This window comes from Leptodactylus fuscus, chromosome 5 (assembly GCF_031893055.1).
Source record: "Leptodactylus fuscus isolate aLepFus1 chromosome 5, aLepFus1.hap2, whole genome shotgun sequence".
NCBI classification, from domain to species: Eukaryota; Metazoa; Chordata; class Amphibia; order Anura; family Leptodactylidae; genus Leptodactylus; species Leptodactylus fuscus.
Window position 1 is genome coordinate 115,990,549 of NC_134269.1, and position 24,248 is coordinate 116,014,796.

Consider the following 24,248-nt stretch of genomic DNA (forward strand, 5'->3'; position numbering starts at 1 on the left):
GCAGCGAAGGGCGTCAGCTGAAAACATCCAGTGCGGCGCTTCTGGAAAACAAGGCAATAGCCAGTCCTGCTTACTCACTTACACATGAGACGGGTGACAAGCTTTTACCACATATGGCATGAAGGATGTTACTGCCAGTGGAACAATTGAGAACGGCAAAAATATACTTCCTGCTTTCACAGTGGTCACAATCCTCAGTAAACCAGCACAATGCAGGCAGCAAGCATATTAAGGATTAGATTTTCTAGGAAAGATGTACTCATCCTCCATGGGCACCTGATGCAGTAATACATGGAATAGAATGTATCACTATAAGAACAGGTAGATGTACCATTCTGTAGTGTAAGAAAGCTGAGTGCCAACAAAAAAACTAAACCGATGACTGTTACATTACAAAGGACTTACCTGTATATCTATTGTTATATTTTTTAATTTTATTAAGATGGTTCATAAGGTAAATATCGTGAAATAGAGAAGCCCTTGACCGCCACATTCTGCCAATATAAAAAGCTAACTGTACCCAGACTCCATGCAGAGCCACACACAGGCTAGCTATATCATTTCACACAATCTCCTCCTAATCAGCATTTTCGCTAATAAAGAAGTAATGAGTCAAGAAATTAGCAGAACTCTCAGCATCTCCACAGCTATTGTAATGTCATCCTACAATTTCAGCCCACGCAATACCCATAGGAAAACCTCAAGCCAAACAATAACACTAACAATACACTTGCTGTGCTTAAAAGGAGAATTTTTTTTTTAATGTAAACCGTTCAAGAGGTAACATTTGGTTAAAAGATTAACAGTTTTTTTGGTTTGTTTTTTTAAAGTAGAATGCACCAACATTCAGTACATAGTACAATTTTATTACATCAATACAAATTCTATAAACAGCTTCCACTCTAAGTCAGCAAACAACTGCAAGGCCACCCACTGTGATATATTAGTACCAGTGTAGGGGTATACACTGCAGATTTTGGGTTCAGTGCGGCTTTCAACATGACGAAAAGTCATCAATGATAATGAAATAGCTGCTGTGGGAAGGATCCCTGCAGGAGGATACCTAGTATGGACCAGTAAACATATGGACTTTGGCCGTTTTTCACCTCTTTCGTGTCAACGTAGCCTATTTTCATCCCAGGGGCACCCATTTTCATGCAACCCCATACATTTTAGTGTATGAAGGGATATCTGTGAAAATAGCCAAAAACAGGAATGGGCAGTCTGTGATAACAGACTGCCAAACAAGAGTCATGTGAATAAACCCTATTCTTTGATCGTAAAATCAACGACACTGTATGACGTTCATTAAAAACTACAGCACATGGCCAGTATTGACTGTCATGTGACTATAGCCTTAGTCTTGAAGACACAATTACGCACATTTCAGTGTATGGCCAGTCAGCCTTGGTCAAACTGGAAAATGCATATAACCATGTTTGGACAGAGCTGCATCCATTTTTAAAGGCCTTTGCTTTCAGCAAGTCACTGCTTCCTCACATTTACACTCATTACTCTCCTGTAAAAGGACTAAGCAGATTAGTCTTCCTGTACTCCGTTACAGATTCTATTCATTACACCTCATTCCCAGATTAATCAAGTCAGACGGATCTGTAACAAGACACCTATACTGTAAAGGGGGATTTTTATGGTTATTTCAACAAGTGATAAATATGGCGACTGATGTCCATCTTTAAAAACACGCCTGAAGAATTCTGTAAAAATAAAAAATAAAAAAAATTCAAACAGGAAGATTTATGAAGACTAGCATTTTCAACACAAGTCTTCACATCCCTTGGACGGAAACCTGAGAACGGACTGCCGAACGCTAGTGTGAACCTAGCGTAAACTATATATGACAGCCTCTAAGTAAACTGTATCCGGAAAGTGAACAAACATGAGCAATACACGACTGAGAAAATATTACTACTGTCTCAGCACAGTGTGGGAAAATAACTGACTTATTGAGGTCTCTTGGCGCAAAATAGCAACAAATTTCAACCAGAAGCAGATGAGATTTTCGACAGGAAGTTAAGATTTCCTAGTACGGAAAAATAAACCTCTGTAATAACACAAATTAATCTATGTGTAACGCCAGGCTAATAGAGTGACCAAAGAACTTCAGGCTGGGATTTACATATGGACATTCTGGGCCCATCTTACAATTCACACATATGTATATCACACACAGAATAAAATGAGTATCACACACATACTGTACAGAACATACAGGTTTACAAGTGGAAAACCTCGACTACTGTGCTTTTTTTTTTTGGAGGGGGAAGACAAAGTGGATTCACAAAGAGTAGGAAATATAGAAAGATGGGCTTATAATTCTAACCATTGGATGTAGTGCTGGCTCTGGCCATGATTTTTTTTTTTTTGTCTCCCCAAAGTCAGTGACAACCTGGTTTCCATCTTTCTAGCCGCTTTAATTTAGCTTTTCTGATCTCCCAACAGATGAACACAATGCACATTAAAATGGTAGTATAGGTATTCTTGGCTCTGTATTTAAGTCTATGAGTGAAGGGATAGACATCACACTCTCATACAAATGAGTGGAGAGATGTGCAGTTACGGAGCCCTTCTTGGGAAACAGACAGGGCACTATTCTCTAGATAATTTCAGGTCCAAGAGGTGGCAATTGCTTGCACAGAGGCATCAACCTGGAAAGCCATTCACAGGATGAATCACAAATGACAAACCAACAAAGTAGGCGTGGATTTTTTCATGGAACAAGGCCCAATGTAATATCAGACCCAAACGGCTACTAGTTAAAGGGAGTCCATCATTGGAAAGTGCTTTTGAGGTAAACATGTCTAAATAGCCTTTAAAAAGGCTATTTTACTGCCTTTACTTTTTCTGTTGTCCCTGCCATTTCTTTTTAAACCGATTTATTTAATTTAAATAACCCTGGGCATTCCCCAAGGCCTCCGAGCACCCCCCCACATCATACCTTTAATACCACCCCTCCACTGCTTGTGCTCCGTCTGCCCTCCTCCTTCCCGGATACTCCTCCTCAGATCTCAGTTCGAAGCTCCATTCTGAAGAGAACTACGCCAAAATGGCCACTCAGACATGCTCAGTACTGTCCGAGCAGCCATTTTGGTGTAGTTCTCTGGAGAATTGAGCATTGAACTGAGATTGGAGGAGGGCAGACTAAGCACAAGCAGTGGAGGGGCGGTATTAAAGCTATGACGTGAGGGGTGCTCAGAGACCTTGGAACGCCCAGGGTGCTCCATGGGGTTAATTATCATTTTAAAACAAAATTATAGATAGCTAGATAATCCGGAGCAAAATGCCGCGGGCTAGCCACGGCACGGGAGGCATTTTTTGGACCGGATTCTGAGGCAGAGTCCTGCATCAAAATCTGGTCCAAAAAACCCCATGTGAGCTCACCCTTAGATTTCGGGGGTAGAACTTTTGGAAAATTACATACAGATTATACCTCTGAAAGGTGTATTCACAGGGGCATATTTGTGAAAGAAGTTTCTGTGAGTGAGACTTCTATTCATTTGCTATCTTTCTGCAGAAGGTGTATAGATTTCTGAAAGCATCATCCAGATGAGGGACAGTCCTAGAAATAGCAACAAATTGTAAACCTAACAGTAAAAATAGTAGATTAGGAATACACACACGTAAAGACCTGAATATTCTAAAAGTTTGAGGAGGATTGTTCCCCCTTCAATAAAAATAGAAAGACTGAAATAGACTGCTGCTGGGAAACAAGTAACATGGCAAAGAAAACCAACAAAAATAGCCCTATGCTTAAAAAGAAGACTTCCATACAAGATGGAAAGATAGCAATTCATATAACAAGATTAAACAATTCAGAATAAAATTACTGGGTCACTAGGTACTAAATTAACCTCAATCTCAGCAATACTCTTTGGTCTCTCCATAAAATAACAAGCAGTCCTAAATGCACAGTAAGGCTGCGTTCACACTGGGTTTTTTGGTCAGGAAAAATCCGCTTCAGGAAAATTAATGAGGCAGAGTTTTTGAAGTTTTTTTTTTTTTTTTTTTTTTAAGCGTTTTTCAGGCGTTTCCACAAGTCAATGGGAGGTGGAAAATCTGCCTGGTGTTTTTTTGTTTAAAAAAAAAAAAAAACACTAGCACCTCCCATTGACTTGTATTAATTTCCTGAGGTGGAATCCACTAGCAGAAAAAAAAAAAAAAAAAAAAAAAAAAAGATTACATAGGACTGTATGGTGAGGTGTTTTTTTGGACAGGATTTTGAGGCAGATTCCTGACCAAAACACTGTGTGAACGCAGCCTAAGCATTCAGACAATACATGTGCATTGAGACTGACAAGCCTGCTCATACAGTACAAGCAAGAGGCCAATGGTATGACCTGCAAAATTGCAGAGACAAGCATCTCTTTTATACCTGTGTGCAACCTTTATACACAAGATATGAACACAAATTTGACAAATGTTATACTTATTTAAGAAGTTAATACTAAAAATGGACTTTATCCAGGAATACAGCAACATCTGCTTGTTTTCACGTCACCCCAGAACTATGCTATGGACAATGCAGCAGGGAAGAGTCATTGCACATTATACAGGTTTATTTCGTTTGTGTGTATTGGGGGAAAAAAAAACAAAAAAAAAAACACCACATTGGACATAATTTCACACGAAACTCCAATAATGGTCCGGATAAAATTGTTGGCACCTTTTCAAGCAGGTGATGCTTGTCTAAAATCACCCGTGTCAAGTAACAGGTGTGGGCAATATATAAAAAAATAAATAAATAAAAACACACACCTAAAACCAAATAAAAAGGAAAGAAGTTGACTCAATCTCTGCATTTATTTTCTGTCTGTGTGTACCATGCTAAGCATGGAGAACAGAAAGGAGAAGAGAACTGTGAGGACTTCAGAACCAAAATTGTGGAAAAATATCAACAATCTCAAGGTTACAAGTCCTTCTCCAGAGATTTTGATGATCCTTTGTCCACTTTGCGCAACATAATCATGAAGTTTACAACCTATGGCACTGTTGCTAATCTACCTGGACAGAAGAGAAAAAGTGATGAAATATTGCAACATGGGATAGTGGATAAGCAGTCCCAATAACGTTCCAGAGAAATCAGTGTCAGCACAAACTATTCATCAACATTTCAAGGAAATGAAACGCTATGGCAGGAGAACCAGGAGGTCCCCATTCCTAACACAGAGACATAAAAGAGCTAGACTGAATTTTGTCAAAATATTCATGAGTAAGCCAAGGTCCTTCCGGGAAAGCATCTTTTGGACAGATGAGACTTTTTGATAAAACACATTCTATGGTTTACTGAAAACAGAAAGAGGTCTACAAAGAAAAGAACCATTACTACTACTATTCCCATCCCCCCACTCAGTTCATCATACTTACCTATCTTCCTTCCGGGCTTCTTCCTGTAGGACAGCTCCTCCATGTTTCCTGACTGCCACTGTAGTCCCAGCGCTGCTCTGTTGTCTGCAGCCAGTAATCCACCTCTACTGCGCAGCTCCCACGGTGGATAGAGGATAGAGCAGCGCTGGGACAATAGCACACACCAGCAGAATCCGAAAAGAAGTATGGGCTGTTCTGCAGTAGGAAGACTGGAAGGAAGAGAGGTAAGTATATAATGGGGTTGCAGGTTGGGCTGAGTAGGTAGAGGTGGGCTAGTAGTGGGAGGGGGGAGGGGGAGTGAGGTAAGCAGGTGCTACTGTGGAAGTTACATAGCATGAAGCAGAAACGCATAAACAAATGTAGCTCCCTAAACACAAAACAGCAGAATTACTCACAAATGGTTTTCCAGGAGCAGCAAGAGTCATATACCTGTGTGCTGTCTGCCCTTATATTATATATAAAATTTAGAAAGCTTGTTTTGTATTATCCTATAAGACTCAGACACTCGTGCCAGGTGTACCAGAGTGGCTTTGGCGGGGCGGTATCCTTCACAGTGGGGCCTTACCCTTAGACCAGCGCGACACAGAGCCTGTGGTTGGTAGTAGGAAAAACTGCACCACAGCCCGACAACACTGCCAGGAAAAATTTACCTGGCAAAAGTACTACATATGTTAGAAATATCAGAACTATATTTTTGCAATGGTGCCTGCAGAGAAAAATCCAAAGTTGAGCCAGAGGTTTCTGCCACAGGTTGGCATATTGCTTAGGCCCACTGACAATAGGTTCACACTAGCATTTGGGGGCTAAGTTCCAGATCCCGCTTAAAATCATAAGATTTTGGAATAAAATTGGCAGAATCCTGGTGACCCCCATTATAGTCTATGGCAGTGATGGTGAACCTTTTAGAGACCGAGTGCCCAAACTGCAACCCAAAATCCACTAATTTATCACAAGATGTCAACACAGCAATTTAACGTTAATAATGTACAGATCCACAATTGCGCACAATTACAGACCTGCAAAATATGGTCATACGAATGGGCCTGAAAAAGTGAAAGGTTCACGATTTGTTTGGCATTACTATTCATTGCTCACCAACTGATTGTTTTTGTTTTTTTAAATATTAAAAAAAACTCTAATACTTATGCACAATCAACTTAAAGGGGGCAGAAAGACAGCTCTAGTACATAAAAATAAAAAAAGGTTATAGTGCTCGATAAACTTCCAATTCTGAAGGATTGCTGAATGACAGCACTCTCACTTGCAAAATAAAATTTGGGATTAGAAAATCCCGAGACAGAGAAAGTGCATAGCTGAGCAACATTTTTAAACATGCCAATACAAGATGCGGCCTCCCTGAGGCACTTACTACCTGGATATTTAAGCAGTCTTTAGAACAGACTGAAATGCCACATTGCACAAATACATCTTTCCTGTACTTCAGGGATATGCCTGAACACTTTAGATCCTCCCAGAGATAACAGGCTTTTCTATAGCACTTCTTCAGTCAGAAGATGACATCGCTTGGGGTGATGAGGCTCCATCTGGAAAATAGATTTTCACGAGGACTGTACTGTAGTTTTGTGGACACAGTGAATGCACACAACAAGTGAAAGTAAAAGCTATAAAATCTAAGACTAGTAGCAGGATAAGCATAAGATAAGTGTATTATACTAGAAAAGATCACTAGAACATTGGACAAAGTAGGTTGTATGGCCACAGGTCGCACTACATTGTTCTCCTGCAATGTAAAAACCCTTAGTACTTTGAGGAGCATTTGCAGCCAACAATGAATATAAAATCTGCAGTAATGCAGAGTAAAAGACATGTATAACGTTTATACTTTGCCAAGATGCATTACTACAATGTCTGCAGGTCACTATGCCAGGCTATGTTCACATCTGCTTTGGAGTCTCTATGTGGAGACTTTGTTGCAGTGCGTTTCCAAAGTTACCAGACGAAAGTCAATGGGGTCTGTTGCACTCCTTATATGACAGCTGTTCTAGTGGTTTGAACAACAGAAAGACCAACACCCTCTCAGACAAGCCTTGGTGCAGTTTCACATGAATTTAATGCTAAATTTCTGTTTCAGGAATTTAAAGCAGATTTTGGAAGACTATTTCAACGCAGATTCTTAAACTCTGCCTCGCATTCTTTCCAATTGGAGTTTCAGGTACAATCTGCTTTCGGGACAAGTAAGATGCTAGCACCAACAAATCAGTGTCTGCCTCCTATTGAAATGAATGGGAGGTAGCTCTCAGGTAGAATTTGCATTATAATTTGAAACAGAATCTGCCTCAAAAAATCAGCCTCCCCCCACCCCCAACTTTCTGGCAGGCTTATTCAGTGTGATGAACAGTTCAGGCCATCAGCATCCACAGACTAAACTGTACATTATCATCATCATCTCTGGAGTTAAACAGGCACTGACCCAGCACATTGTTCTAGCCCTTAACTGGGTTCAGCAGTTAAATGCACTTTGCAGAGTTGACAGACTGCAACTTCATCACTAATGCTCAATCTCTTTGTGGCTATAAGTCACAGTACACTTGGGAGTCACAATGCGACTCCATTAAGTTAACTGCAGGAGTCACAGAGTGACTTTGGTCCTGTGATGAGAGTCAGAGCTGTGAAGGTGGGAGGCCAAACCTCTGAATCTTTTACACAGACAGACTAACTCACAAATGACTGAAGCCCATAGTCCGTCAGAAGCAATAATTCATGGAACAAATTATACAATATACAAAATTTTAACACTAGAACTGGACTCCAAGAAAAAAATAGTTCAGACTACGACTCAAAAGTCCCAATGAGTCATTGCCAATGTCACCATGTACCATACCCTAAGCTTTACGTAAACCACTGGGTCTCTTAACACAAGTAGCTTGGGGCTCCCTGAAAGTTAATCATGCTACCGCCACAAAGTAACAGTGACCCCACTGTGCCCTCCACTGACAACAGTCCCCCCTTCCCCCCTCCCACCATCCAGGGCACAATACCGCTTGTCTACTTTATTGATTTGCATAATTGCCTTCTCCCTACCTAGGAATGACACAGCACACAGCAGTAGGAGTCTACTATGCTCCACCAGATCGTCTGTCTTGTACTCACCGCCACTGTTTCTGAGAGGAGAAGACAGAAGAGACAGGAACATAATAGAAGAAATGGCTACTGCGCACGGTGTCAGGATTGGTGAGAGAAAAGGAAATTACCGTATACAATGCAATACTGCAGGCAGTTGTAACACTGTAAAATGGGCATAAGGCCCCCGTGGTATAGGGGTCCAGTCAAAACATATGGCTACACCACTGTACGGTTATAGATTTGGAATGGCTAAACAGATTTGGATTAAAAAAAAAAAAACCTACTCAGGGTGACAGAGCCTATCAAGTAATATATACAACATTGGGCTTCTCAGACCTTATGATAATTACACAAAAAAAAAAAAATTGGAGGCGTCCCTGCATGGAGCCAATCCTTTATGTAGGCATGCCAGGGTGCATCACTAGATGCAGATTTTCTGCAGAACTAAACTACAAACACTTTTGTTATTCTCTTATTTTTGCTGAAACAAATTGTTCCCTTTTTCGAGGCATTTTCCATTGCATGTGACCTATCTGATGAATAGAACTGAACAAGAGCACAGTTCACAAAGCTTCAACTTCTAAACTTTCTATGGCACAGAAGCCAGAAAGTTCTGCTTTGGCTGCTGTTTTTATAAAGATTACAACTTCAGTAATATAGTACATTGTGACTATTATGTAGCATTCAGATTTCCATATGCATTTCCATTCCTTGTTAGGCTCTTACAGGAGGGAGGGGGGGGGGGGGGGGGAGAAAAAAAATGTCCATTTTGGAAACAGAACACTTCCAATTTTAATGAAGACAATGAAGGCTTAAAGGGGTTGTCCGGATCACAGTCAGGCTAAATGTGGGCAGGACTAGTGACTGAGTCACCAGACCCACCCACGTTCAGCCTCACTGTGGTCAGGATGACAGTGGTTTCTTACAGGTTTTGTTTTTACGGTGTTCACTGTACAGCCAAAACGATGTGTCACCTGTATTCTATGTTTCGGTACAGGTCCGGGGATACCAAATTTCTATTATTTTATTTACTTTTTAACCCCTTAAAAATCCAAAAACTGTGCCAAAAATTTTTTTTCTAAAAGTAGCCATATTCTGACACCCGTAAATTTTTTATACTTCCGTGTACAGGGATGCATAGGGCGTTTTTTTTTTTTTGTGGGACCAGGTGTACTTTTTAGTTTATACCATTTTGGGGAATTGCTATTACTTTGATCACTTTTTGTTCAAATTTTATAAGAGGCAAAACAGTGAAAACCAGCAGTTTGGCACTTTTGATTTTTTTTCCGGCTACGGCGTTTACTGTACGGAAAAAATATTTACATAGATTTGTAGATAGGGTGTTTTCAGACACAGGGGTAACTGATGTTTATGTGTTTCACAGCATTTAAGTACTTTTATATGTGTTCTAGGGAAAGAGGGGTGATCTGAATTATTTTTTTTTTAATTTATGCATTTATTAGAAGCTCTAGGGGTCTGATCACTAATGCAATGCATTGCAAAAAAAAAACGCAGTTTAATTGCAGGCTACACAGAGTAACCTGCAATAGAATCCATTGAATGACAGGCCTGGGAGCCTTCACAAGGCTCCTGGCTGTCAAGACAATGGGATCCCAGCCATCAGAGAGTGCTCCAATTGCTGGAGAACGCCGGGGAAATGGCTGCACCCAAAGCACCTTCTAGAGGAGATTCTACAGTTTCCAAATAGGTCTGTTATTCAGCAGTGGAGAACCGTTTTCATGTAACTCGCCATTCCATTCATTTGCAAAAAGTGATTTGCCCGGGAATTTACAACAGAGACTGAAGCCAGGGCAAGCTAAAAAAAAAAAAAAAAAAAAAAAGCAAAAAAAAAAAAAAAAACAGAATGCTTTACCCATTATTCGCATATGAATAAAAAGCTATTTAAATATAAATTCATTGGGACAAATACAAGTACCATAGAAAATTGATCAACACATTTCAGAGTGTTACGGCACCCTTTTAATCAAGTCTTAATATTACAAATGCCCCAATAAATATATATTGTGTGTCACATTACTAGGCCAATGGACTTCTCTCTCGATTACCTTCTCACCTAGTGCAGCATACCAAACATCAACTCATGGGAGTCATGTGGAATACATGTGGGTGCATTAACTAGTGGATTGCAGTGAAAACTTGGAGGGGGATCCTAGTGCACAGTTTCAACCCTGCCCCGGATGCCAAAGTAAGAAATATCCATGGAGTTCTTGTACACTTTGTTTGCACTGGATGTTTATTACTTTACTGACCCTGTGCGCAGGTTTACTATTATATTCTTTCTAGCAATCACCCTACTTCCGACTCCAGCGGGTAGTCTCGGGCCTCAGCTGCGTAACACAGCAGAGTGCCGAAGGTAATGTTGCAGGAACAGTACTTATGCCCGCAGCATTATAGTGCCGCACTGTTGCGCCGTTGAGCATTAACTACACTAACAGCACGACTTAACAGTACAGCAGAAATGTAGTTTGTTCACAGATTAAGGCCCCTTGAAAACCACCATGTGAGAGCGGCTGGCCATGATGGAATGGCACGGCCACCCCATTCATTCAATGAACTGGGGCTCCAAAGGCACGATTGCAAAACCAGACAGGAATAGGACCTGTCCTGAGTTTTGCGACCCGGTCAGTGTCCTATTCGGGAAAATTCTGGTCATGTGCATGGGGGCCCTCACTGCATGTAAATAAAGGTGAAGTATTAAGCACTGCTGTGGATGCATTTGCAGATAATTTTTGGAAGCTGGAAAGCACCTTTAACTTTTCCTTCCTACTAGAACCACTTCAAACTATGGGTCAAAAAACTCAATGTAGGTTTCCTCTGCAAGCAACACTACAAGAAATGAGAGCTGTGTTGTGATCTGTTGCTATATTCTTCTTTCAGACAGCTTTTATAAATATGCCCGATGATTTCAAGTGAAGCTATTTAGTCACCAAAACACGTCAGGGTTCTTTTCCAGGGACCTATAAAAGTCAAAACATGAACATGCAAATAGACTGATTCACTCAATGATGTGTGAATAAGCTTCAAGACTTAAAGGGGTTGGCCACTTTCAGACCAATATTGACAAAAATGTACAATAAAAAGATATACAATTTTCCAATATACTTTCTGTATCAATTCCTCATGGTTTTATAGATTTTGGCTTGTTGTCATTCATTCTGTTACTTCTAGAGGATAAAGCTCATGACCATTGTCAGAGTTTCACCCACCAGAAGTAACAGAATGAATAACAGCAAGCCAAAATCTAGAAAACTGTGAGGAATTGATACAGAAATTATATTGGAAAATTATATATCTTTTTATTGTACATTCGTTTGTCAATATTGGTCTGAAAGTGGCCAACCCCTTTAACGTCATAGTTCATAGCGGGGCTGTGATTATATTCCAGTAAAGTAAAGACCAGTTATCAGTTACAAAGGTTTTACCTACATTGTATAATTAACTGTCAAGAAATCACAATCTATTAAGTAGATACACTTGAGACATTTGCTAGCATGACTATGCAGGGATGTGCCAACTCTCCCTTGATAGCAGATGTTGAGAAAGGTTTGGTCATGGCTAACCGTTCTCTTCTCAAGAGAGAAGGCCCCACCAAAAGGAGTTAGATGATAGGTTCTATTCCTCATCATTGAGAGCACATGCACACTTGTCCAATTGTGCAGCTATACCAATACACTGGCCCGCTAAGCACTAGAGAAGTGACAATGATATGGTATGCTGCAAGAAGAATCAGACGGGCTAACAAAGGGCAATAGGCTGAAATCCACCAGATTCATATGCGTTTCAGACTGTATTTTACATCTGTGAATAAACAAATCTGGACTGCACAGATTATTGAAAGACACATACGTGCATAAATTTTTGTCTGCCATTTTAATAACATGGAAGCCAAAGAACCATTGGTAAAGTGTATTAGACTATTAGGGCCCCTTCACACGGAGTTTACGCCCGTGTATTCTGTACATTTTACACATGTAAAAATACATGTGTAAAATGTAGTTAGCCATTGAGTTCAATGGCATGTTTGTGTAACGTGCGTCTTTTTGCGCACGTCTGCAAAAAGACGCGCGTTATACGAACATGCCGTTGAACTCAATGGCTAACTACATTTTACACGTGTAAAATGTACAGAATACACAGAGTACATACAGAATACACGGGCATAAACTCCGTGTGAAGGGGCCCTTAGATTGTGTCTTCCTTAAACCATCCCAAATAACGTCCTAGTATTGAAGCTGGAGTATACAAAGAGTGGCTAAAGGCCATGACTCACAGAATATTCCCAGGACCAAGACATTCTTTATTCAGATGCAGAATAAATCCCTCCATTTATAAGAGATGAGCACATATGAGACAGGCCAGGGACACACTGGAGATCAGAAACCAGCTAATAAAAGAGCTGTACACCATAAGGCATGTAGACACTATGACTGGCGGCAATTATGTATTTTACAAAACTATGAGAGATAGAAATTATATATCACACAAAAATACAACCATCATTGATGAGAGGATTGGTCCAGAGTAGATCACATACAGTACAAGATGTAAGAACTAGTGGCAATGAAGTGGTGAGCCAAAGTGGCCTTTTTTATACATCAGTGTATTAGCAGACTGGTCTACCCATCAATACACTGGAATCCAAAATAATAGCCTTGTGTATTAGCAGTATACTGACATCAATATAGTAGAAGATTGCCATCCCAATAATAGTAAGGTAGTCTAGTTAATATCTGCACACTGGCAATATGACGCTATGACAGTAGCAAAGTAGCTTGGCCCATATGGTAGAAGACTGGTTCATACAACTAAACTGAAATGAATAGTGATGAGGCCTGGTCCATATAATAGTACACTGGTGTCTTATTATTAATGAAGCAGTCTGGTCTATATAATAGCACACTAACATCTTATTAATGAAGCAGTCTAGTCTATATAATAGTACACTAATATCTTATAATTGAAGCAGTCTGATGCATATAATAGTACACTAAAATCTTATTACTAATTAAGCAGTCTGGTCCATATAATAGTACACTAATACCTTATTAATGAAGCAGTCTGGTCCATATAATAGTACACTAATATCTTATTACTAATGAAGCAGTCTGGTCCATATACTAGTACACTGGCATGTTATTACTAATGAAGCAGCCTGGTCCATATAATAGTACACTAATATCTTATTACTAATGAAGCAGTCTGGTCCAAATACTAGTACACTAATATCTTATTACTAATGAAGCAGCCTGGTCCATATAATAGTACACTAATATCTTATTACTAATGAAGCAGCCTGGTCCATATAATAGTACACTAATATCTTATTACTAATGAAGCAGCCTGGTCCATATAATAGTACACTGGCATGTTATTACTAATGAAGCAGCCTGGTCCATATAATAGTACACTAATATCTTATTACTAATGAAGCAGCCTGGTCCATATAATAGTACACTAATATCTTATTACTAATGAAGCAGTCTGGTCCATATACTAGTACACTGGAATGTTATTACTAATGAAGCAGCCTGGTCCATATAATAGTACACTAATATCTTATTACTAATGAAGCAGCCTGGTCCAAATACTAGTACACTAATATCTTATTACTAATGAAGCAGCCTGGTCCATATAATAGTACACTAATATCTTATTACTAATGAAGCAGCCTGGTCCATATAATAGTACACTAATATCTTATTACTAATGAAGCAGCCTGGTCCATATAATAGTACACTAATATCTTATTACTAATGAAGCAGCCTGGTCCATATAATAGTACACTAATATCTTATTACTAATGAAGCAGCCTGGTCCAAATACTAGTACACTAATATCTTATTACTAATGAAGCAGCCTGGTCCATATAATAGTACACTAATATCTTATTACTAATGAAGCAGCCTGGTCCATATAATAGTACACTAATATCTTATTACTAATGAAGCAGCCTGGTCCAAATACTAGTACACTAATATCTTATTACTAATGAAGCAGCCTGGTCCATATAATAGTACACTAATATCTTATTACTAATGAAGCAGCCTGGTCCATATAATAGTACACTAATATCTTATTACTAATGAAGCAGCCTGGTCCATATAATAGTACACTAATATCTTATTACTAGTGAAGCAGCCTGGTCCATATAATAGTACACTGGCATGTTATTACTAATGAAGCAGCCTGGTCCATATAATAGTACACTAATATCTTATTACTAATGAAGCAGCCTGGTCCATATAATAGTACACTAATATCTTATTACTAATGAAGCAGCCTGGTCCATATAATAGTACACTAATATCTTATTACTAATGAAGCAGCCTGGTCCATATAATAGTACACTAATATCTTATTACTAATGAAGCAGCCTGGTCCATATAATAGTACACTGGCATGTTATTACTAATGAAGCAGCCTGGTCCATATAATAGTACACTAATATCTTATTACTAATGAAGCAGCCTGGTCCATATAATAGTACACTAATATCTTATTACTAATGAAGCAGCCTGGTCCATATAATAGTACACTAATATCTTATTACTAATGAAGCAGCCTGGTCCATATAATAGTACACTGGCATGTTATTACTAATGAAGCAGCCTGGTCCATATAATAGTACACTAATATCTTATTACTAATGAAGCAGCCTGGTCCATATAATAGTACACTAATATCTTATTACTAATGAAGCAGTCTGGTCCATATACTAGTACACTGGAATGTTATTACTAATGAAGCAGCCTGGTCCATATAATAGTACACTGGCATGTTAATACTAATGAAGCAGTCTGGTCCATATACTAGTACACTGGCATGTTATTACTAATGAAGCAGCCTGGTCCATATAATAGTACACTAATATCTTATTACTAATGAAGCAGCCTGGTCCATATAATAGTACACTAATATCTTATTACTAATGAAGCAGCCTGGTCCATATAATAGTACACTAATATCTTATTACTAATGAAGCAGCCTGGTCCATATAATAGTACACTGGCATGTTATTACTAATGAAGCAGCCTGGTCCATATAATAGTACACTAATATCTTATTACTAATGAAGCAGCCTGGTCCATATAATAGTACACTAATATCTTATTACTAATGAAGCAGTCTGGTCCATATACTAGTACACTGGAATGTTATTACTAATGAAGCAGCCTGGTCCATATAATAGTACACTGGCATGTTAATACTAATGAAGCAGTCTGGTCCAAATACTAGTACACTAATATCTTATTACTAATGAAGCAGCCTGGTCCATATAATAGTACACTAATATCTTATTACTAATGAAGCAGCCTGGTCCATATAATAGTACACTAATATCTTATTACTAATGAAGCAGCCTGGTCCATATAATAGTACACTGGCATGTTATTACTAATGAAGCAGCCTGGTCCATATAATAGTACACTAATATCTTATTACTAATGAAGCAGCCTGGTCCATATAATAGTACACTAATATCTTATTACTAATGAAGCAGTCTGGTCCATATACTAGTACACTGGAATGTTATTACTAATGAAGCAGCCTGGTCCATATAATAGTACACTGGCATGTTAATACTAATGAAGCAGTCTGGTCCATATACTAGTACACTGGCATGTTATTACTAATGAAGCAGCCTGGTCCATATAATAGTACACTAATATCTTATTACTAATGAAGCAGCCTGGTCCATATAATAGTACACTAATATCTTATTACTAATGAAGCAGCCTGGTCCATATAATAGTACACTAATATCTTATTACTAATGAAGCAGCCTGGTCCATATAATAGTACACTGGCATGTTATTACTAATGAAGCAGCCTGGTCCATATAATAGTACACTAATATCTTATTACTAATGAAGCAGCCTGGTCCATATAATAGTACACTAATATCTTATTACTAATGAAGCAGTCTGGTCCATATACTAGTACACTGGAATGTTATTACTAATGAAGCAGCCTGGTCCATATAATAGTACACTGGCATGTTAATACTAATGAAGCAGTCTGGTCCAAATACTAGTACACTAATATCTTATTACTAATGAAGCAGCCTGGTCCATATAATAGTACACTAATATCTTATTACTAATGAAGTAGTCTGGTCCATACACTAGTACACTAATATCTCATTACTAATGAAGCAGTCTGATCCATACACTAGTACACTGGCATGTTATTACTAATGAAACAGTCTGGTCCATATAATAGTACACTAATACAGTATCTTATTACTACTGAAGCAGCCTGGTCCATATAATAGTACACTGGCATGTTATTACTAATGAAGCAGTCTGGTCCATATACTAGTACACTAATACCTTATTACTAATGAAGCAGTCTGGTCTATATAATAGTACACTAATATCTTATTACTAATGAAGTAGTCTGGTCCATATAATAGTACACTGGCATGTTATTACTAATGAAGCAGTCTGGTCCATACACTAGTACACTAATATCTTATTACTAATGAAGCAGCCTGGTCCAAACACTAGTACACTAATATCTTATTACTAATGAAGTAGTCTGGTCCATACACTAGTACACTAATATCTCATTACTAATGAAGCAGTCTGATCCATACACTAGTACACTGGCATGTTATTACTAATGAAGCAGCCTGGTCCATACACTAGTACACTAATATCTTATTACTAATGAAGCAGTCTGGTCCATATAATAGTACACAGATATCAGCAGCGCTGCAGACCGATCCATACACACTAATAGACTGGCATCCGGGCTATCTGGGAGGGACTCCCGAGGAATGAGGAAGCCCATATGCCCATCCTCACGGAGCATCTGACACAATGCAGGCTGCCGAGCACAGGGGGTGGAGCCGGCTGTTTGACACAAGGCTGGGACAGCATTTAGGAATAAGCACGCTGATGGAGAACCATGTGCACCTCACATATCACTGACAACTAGGATGTCAATGGAGAGAGCGATGAATAGGCTGGCAACCATTAGCATAACAGTAGAAGGGCTTAGGGTGGATCACTCTGCCCTGCCACATCTCCTTACAATGAGTCCACTGAAAAGGCCTGCGATCACATCTGCTCCACTAATGGGTTAATCGATACCGCACTTCCTGTCATTCCAGAGATAGACGCAATGATGGTTTGGTAATAAGACGCAGCGGAAAGCAGAGGGCAGGAAGCTCTGATGAAATCCACCCTCCCCATAAAGCTGCAGGCAGTAATCCATGAAGTGATCAGGAAGGAAGGAGGGGGAGAGGAGGGAGGCAGAGGAAGGAGAGGAGTGGTCCGCCTCTGGATAGCCCCGGTATACATGTATGTACACGATGTCACCCTCCAGGACACGCCGCCATACACCCGTCACACACCCGCCCGCCGCTCTTACCATGAAGTCACAGGCGAAATTGTCCTCCCCGTTTTGGTCCCTGTTGTTCATGGCCTGCACTTTCTGAATGAAAGTCCGTAAGATTTCCACTTGGTCCATGCTGGCTCGTCACTCCACTCCGCCAGTCACAAGCCTCCCCGCTGACACTCAACTGCTCCAGTGCAAAAGAAAGAGCCAGCTTCTGCCACCTGGGTCTCTCTCAGGGTGGGGAACAGCCGCTCTCCACCTAGCCCCTCGCCATGCGGAACTGCCCCTTCCTTCTCATTTGCCTCAGTTCGAGGAGGGGATGCAATATGCCGCCGTCCCTTCCTAGATGTACGCGAACCTCCCAGCCCCGCACCGACACACACTCTGAGGATGCACCGGAACACGCAACACCGGGACCCTGCCCCAGGGCGCAGCCTATTGGCCGGCCAGCCTCTCCTGCTGAAATCCGATTGGCTGTGCTAACATACAGTAAAATGGGCGTGGAAACCCAACCCTTTTGCCCATCATAATCTCAATGGGCGGTTAAGCCATCGGCCATTTTAAAGGCGGGGGAGAGGTGGAGAAAATGGGGTGTGGTCGCAGAGTTCTGCAGCCAATGGGCGTTTGCGAACAATATGATGAGAAGGAGGTGTGGAACGCATCGTCATCACGTTACCTCTGAACATTAACTCTTTATTTTCGTCTAAGCACCATGTTATGTGGTAATACTTTCATGTTCTATAGAGAAGTTTGTCCATGTGTTCAACATTTAAAAAAGTACTCCAGTAAAAAAAGAAAAAAACTTCTTTCAAAAATAAGAAGAGTCTAAGGTCATGGGCTCCATGTGGTGGAATCGCAAAAAACAAACAAACTGCAAAGTGGATGGGATTCTAGCACTGCTGGAAAAAACGCAATTCATTTCCGCCGTGGTTCTTGCCACAGTGCTTTATTGCTGCCGCCCGATAACATGGGGCCTTAGACTAAAATTGCTCCTTAATTTGGAGCATCTTATCTCCTGCTCCATCCTCATTACTTTCGAATACAGTCTGCAGACCAGGACAGAAATCTAGGCAGGGAGGCCTCAGTAAGTCACACTTAGCCTAGGTTCACACCAGTGTTCACATCTCCGTCATTAGTAGCAGTCACCTGCACACCCCATTTTATACTGAAACCATCAGAGAGAAAAGTCCTCCTTGCAGGACTTTTCAGTCCATTGGTTTTAAGACGATTCTGCAGTGGATTCTCCTAAGGAAACTCCAACTCAGGTGTGAATCCAGCCTTACTATAAATTATGCCAGTGGAGTTATCAGCAGCAGAAAAACTGATAAGAAACTGTGTATGAAGGTTTACACAACTAGAGAACAGATATATAACGAGCAAGATCCTACAAATATTTCAACTCTTTAGGAAAATTTGGGTACCCGTTAAGAAGGGCTGTAGAATTATATTGTAAAAGCTTTCTTCTTTTCAATAAAAATCATATTTAAAATAAAATAAGAAGGGCTGTAGAGTAAGTATGCCACACCACCAACTCCGGCTCATCTTTCCACAGACCCACTCCTTAACCAACTCCGACTTTTTCACAAAAGGCTGACAGCCACGGTTAGTCACAACCAGTAAATATTTACTAATTTATAAACAAGCTAGTGACTGAATTAATATTAAAGCGGTTATCTAGGATAAATTGATCTTTCTAATCTAAGCTTCCCCCACCTATCTTCTAAATTACTTATTGTACCAAAAAGCTATATTTTCCTAGATCGCCGGAAGAGTCATGTGACAGCCTCAGGCACATTTTTAGATTTTGCAGTAATATTCTGTTTCTCCCTTTCCAAAAACGGAACGTCACCAATACTAACCTCCCACCATCCCCACCTTATCATACTTACCTGTCTTCCTGTGCGAATTTTGTGAGAACGGGACATCATTACTGCACTTGCTGGCATTATTGCATGGGTGGCCGGCAGAAGTGAAAGAAGTGCCGGCCTCCCAGAATAAGTGAAGTCCCGTGCTCAGAAGCAGAGATGAGCGAGTACTCTTCGGATCAGCCGATCTGAACAGCACGCTCCATAGAAATGAATGGATGCACCTGGTACTTCCGCTTTGACGGCGGCCGGCCGCTTAACCCCCCGCGTGCCGGCTACGTCCATTCATTTCTATGCGAGCGTGCTGTTCGGATCGGCTGATCCGAACAGTACTTGCTCATCTCTACTCAGAAGGTACTGCCCGAAAACAGGTAAGTATGATGGGTGGGGGGAGTTATCATAGTTAGGAAGGGCTATTAGTGGGTGGGCTAGCTAGGAAAATGGAGAGGGTTTGAGTGAGAAAGGGGGAAGGGAGGGGATAGAGTCAATTCTGAGTAAAGGACAAGGCATCATGGTAGTTATAGGAAAACAGAACAGGAAGCCACCCATGTAAACAAATACGGAAGACGCCAGGAGCTCCCAGAGAAACCCAGAAATCACTCAAAACACTGCTAAGGGTATTTGGTTGAACTTATTAACTTATTAATAGCACTAACTGACCTTTTTGATTTTGATATTTTAAAGTCAGAACAAAATGGTTGGGATTCTAGCGAATCCCATGTCTACTTTGTGGTAAAAACCACACTGTGGATATGCAATTTCCAAAACCACCACAGTTTTGGAAATCGCAGCATGTCAATTATACCTACGGAAACGTTGGTCATTTCCCCATTGGTATAATTGTAACAGAAAGTCCGCAGAGGAAACGTCTGCAAACTTTCTGTCTGAAATGCTACAAGAAGAACTGTGAAGCGTTGCCGCCACATTTTTTCCTGCAGCAGTTTTTTGCTGCAGGATGCCACGTGGTGCCTGAGCCTTAAAGTACATTTTCAATAAGCTATGCATCTAATTAATTAAACAATATTAATAATTGCATAATACTTAAAGATAATGTAAAAAAAACCTATAGAACACAGATCTGGAAAAGTTATGCTGCACTGAAAGTTACCAAGAGAACAGTGGCCTCTATGATTCTTACATGGAAGAAGTTTAGAAGAACCAGGGCTCTTACTAAAGCTGACTGTGCTACCAAACTAATTAATTGGGGAGAAGGGCCTTGATAAGAGGGAAACAAGAGCTCAGGTTACTTGGGCTGAGCTCCATAGATCCTGTATGTAGATGGTAAAAACTTCCTGAAAGTCAAACATCACAACCAATTGACACTTCACCAATCTGGGTTTTATGGCAGAATGGCCCAGACAGAAACCTTTCCTCAATAAATGACAAGCCATCTGGAGCAAAAAAGTACCTAAAGGACGCTTAGACTGTGCGAAACAAGATTTGCTGGTCTGATGAAACCAAGATTTTAATTTTTGGCCTCAGTTCTTGAAGAAACTAGACACTGCTTATCACTATTCACAAAAAGTGTGTCCAGCAAACCAATGTATATAAAATATAACTTTTACTTCATATTCCAATAAAACAGAAACATCTTACATGTTCCAGGAGCAAGACAAAAAGAAGACACCACACCTTACGTGTTTCGGGACTTGTTGTTGTGTCCCTTACTCGCTATGAGTAAGGGACGCAACAACATGTCCCGAAATACGTATGCTGTGGCATCTTCTTTTTGTCTTGCTCCTGGAACATGTAAGATGTTTCTGTTTTATTGGAATATGAATAGAGATGAGCGAACACTAAAATGTTCGAGGTTCGAAATTCGATTCGAACAGCCGCTCACTGTTCGAGTGTTCGAATGGGTTTCGAACCCCATTATAGTCTATGGGGAACATAAACTCGTTAAGGGGGAAACCCAAATTCGTGTCTGGAGGGTCACCAAGTCCACTATGACACCCCAGGAAATGATACCAACACCCTGGAATGACACTGGGACAGCAGGGGAAGCATGTCTGGGGGCATAAAAGTCACTTTATTTCATGGAAATCCCTGTCAGTTTGCGATTTTCGCAAGCTAACTTTTCCCCATAGAAATGCATTGGCCAGTGCTGATTGGCCAGAGTACGGAACTCGACCAATCAGCGCTGGCTCTGCTGGAGGAGGCGGAGTCTAAGATAGCTCCACACCAGTCTCCATTCAGGTCCGACCTTAGACTCCGCCTCCTCCGGCAGAGCCAGCGCTGATTGGCCGAAGGCTGGCCAATGACTTCCTATGCGAATGCAGACTTAGCAGTGCTGAGTCAGTTTTGCTCAACTACACATCTGATGCACACTCGGCACTGCTACATCAGATGTAGCAATCTGATGTAGCAGAGCCGAGGGTGCACTAGAACCCCTGTGCAAACTCAGTTCACGCTAATAGAATGCATTGGCCAGCGCTGATTGGCCAATGCATTCTATTAGCCCGATGAAGTAGAGCTGAATGTGTGTGCTAAGCACACACATTCAGCACTGCTTCATCACGCCAATACAATGCATTAGCCAGTGCTGATTGGCCAGAGTACGGAATTCGGCCAATCAGCGCTGGCTCTGCTGGAGGAGGCGGAGTCTAAGGTCGGACCTGAATGGAGACTGGTGTGGAGCGATCTTAGACTCCGCCTCCTCCAGCAGAGCCAGCGCTGATTGGCCGAATTCCGTACTCTGGCCAATCAGCGCTGGCCAATGCATTCTATTAGCTTGATGAAGCAGAGTGTGCACAAGGGTTCAAGCGCACCCTCGGCTCTGATGTAGCAGAGCTGAGGCTGCACAAGGGTTCAAGCGCACCCTCGGCTCTGATGTAGGAGAGCCGAGGGTGCACTTGAACCCTTGTGCACCCTCAGCTCTGCTACATCAGAGCCGAGGGTGCGCTTGAACCCTTGTGCACACTCTGCTTCATCAAGCTAATAGAATGCATTGGCCAGCGCTGATTGGCCAATGTATTCTATTAGCCTGATGAAGTAGAGCTGAATGTGTGTGCTAAGCACACACATTCAGCTCTACTTCATCGGGCTAATAGAATGCATTGGCCAGCGCTGATTGGCCAGAGTACGGAACTCGACCAATCAGCGCTGGCTCTGCTGGAGGAGGCGGAGTCTAAGATCGCTCCACACCAGTCTCCATTCAGGTCCGACCTTAGACTCCGCCTCCTCCAGCAGAGCCAGCGCTGATTGGCCGAATTCCGTACTCTGGCCAATCAGCACTGGCTAATGCATTGTATTGGCGTGATGAAGCAGTGCTGAATGTGTGTGCTTAGCACACACATTCAGCTCTACTTCATCGGGCTAATAGAATGCATTGGCCAATCAGCGCTGGCCAATGCATTCTATTAGCGTGAACTGAGTTTGCACAGGGGTTCTAGTGCACCCTCGGCTCTGCTACATCAGATTGCTACATCTGATGTAGCAGTGCCGAGTGTGCATCAGATGTGTAGTTGAGCAAAACTGACTCAGCACTGCTAAGTCTGCATTCGCATAGGAATGCATTGGCCAGCCTTCGGCCAATCAGCGCTGGCTCTGCCGGAGGAGGCGGAGTCTAAGGTCGGACCTGAATGGAGACTGGTGTGGAGCGATCTTAGACTCCGCCTCCTCCAGCAGAGCCAGCGCTGATTGGTCGAGTTCCGTACTCTGGCCAATCAGCGCTGGCCAATGCATTCTATTAGCCCGATGAAGTAGAGCTGAATGTGTGTGCTTAGCACACACATTCAGCTCTACTTCATCAGGCTAATAGAATACATTGGCCAATCAGCGCTGGCCAATGCATTCTATTAGCTTGATGAAGCAGAGTGTGCACAAGGGTTCAAGCGCACCCTCGGCTCTGATGTAGCAGAGCTGAGGGTGCACAAGGGTTCAAGTGCACCCTCGGCTCTCCTACATCAGAGCCGAGGGTGCGCTTGAACCCTTGTGCAGCCTCGGCTCTGCTACATCAGAGCCGAGGGTGCGCTTGAACCCTTGTGCACACTCTGCTTCATCAAGCTAATAGAATGCATTGGCCAGCACTGATTGGCCAGAGTACGGAATTCGGCCAATCAGCGCTGGCCAATGCATCCCTATGGGAAAAAGTTTATCTCACAAAAATCACAATTACACACCCGATAGAGCCCCAAAAAGTTATTTTTAATAACATTCCCCCCTAAATAAAGGTTATCCCTAGCTATCCCTGCCTGTACAGCTATCCCTGTCTCATAGTCACAAAGTTCACATTCTCATATGACCCGGATTTGAAATCCACTATTCGTCTAAAATGGGTCACCTGTTTTCGGCAGCCAATGACTTTTTCCAATTTTTTTCAATGCCCCCGGTGTCGTAGTTCCTGTCCCACCTCCCCTGCGCTGTTATTGGTGCAAAAAAGGCGCCAGGGAAGGTGGGAGGGGAATCGAATTTTGGCGCACTTTACCACGTGGTGTTCGATTCGATTCGAACATGGCGAACACCCTGATATCCGATCGAACATGTGTTCGATAGAACACTGTTCGCTCATCTCTAAATATGAAGTAAAAGTTATATTTTATATACATTGGT

General features: G+C 41.4%; 1 protein-coding gene across 1 annotated transcript in view; it reads right to left on the reverse strand.

Moving 5' to 3' along the window:
• Positions 1-18,246, reverse strand: part of PTPN12 (protein tyrosine phosphatase non-receptor type 12) — a 47,623-nt gene extending 29,377 nt beyond the window's left edge. Inside the window, exon 1 of the mRNA XM_075274053.1 lies at positions 17,866-18,246. Within this exon, the coding sequence (XP_075130154.1) occupies positions 17,866-17,964 (99 nt within the window). The 5' untranslated portion in view covers positions 17,965-18,246. The remainder of the gene's footprint in view (positions 1-17,865) is intronic.
• Positions 18,247-24,248: the final 6,002 nt, after the last annotated feature.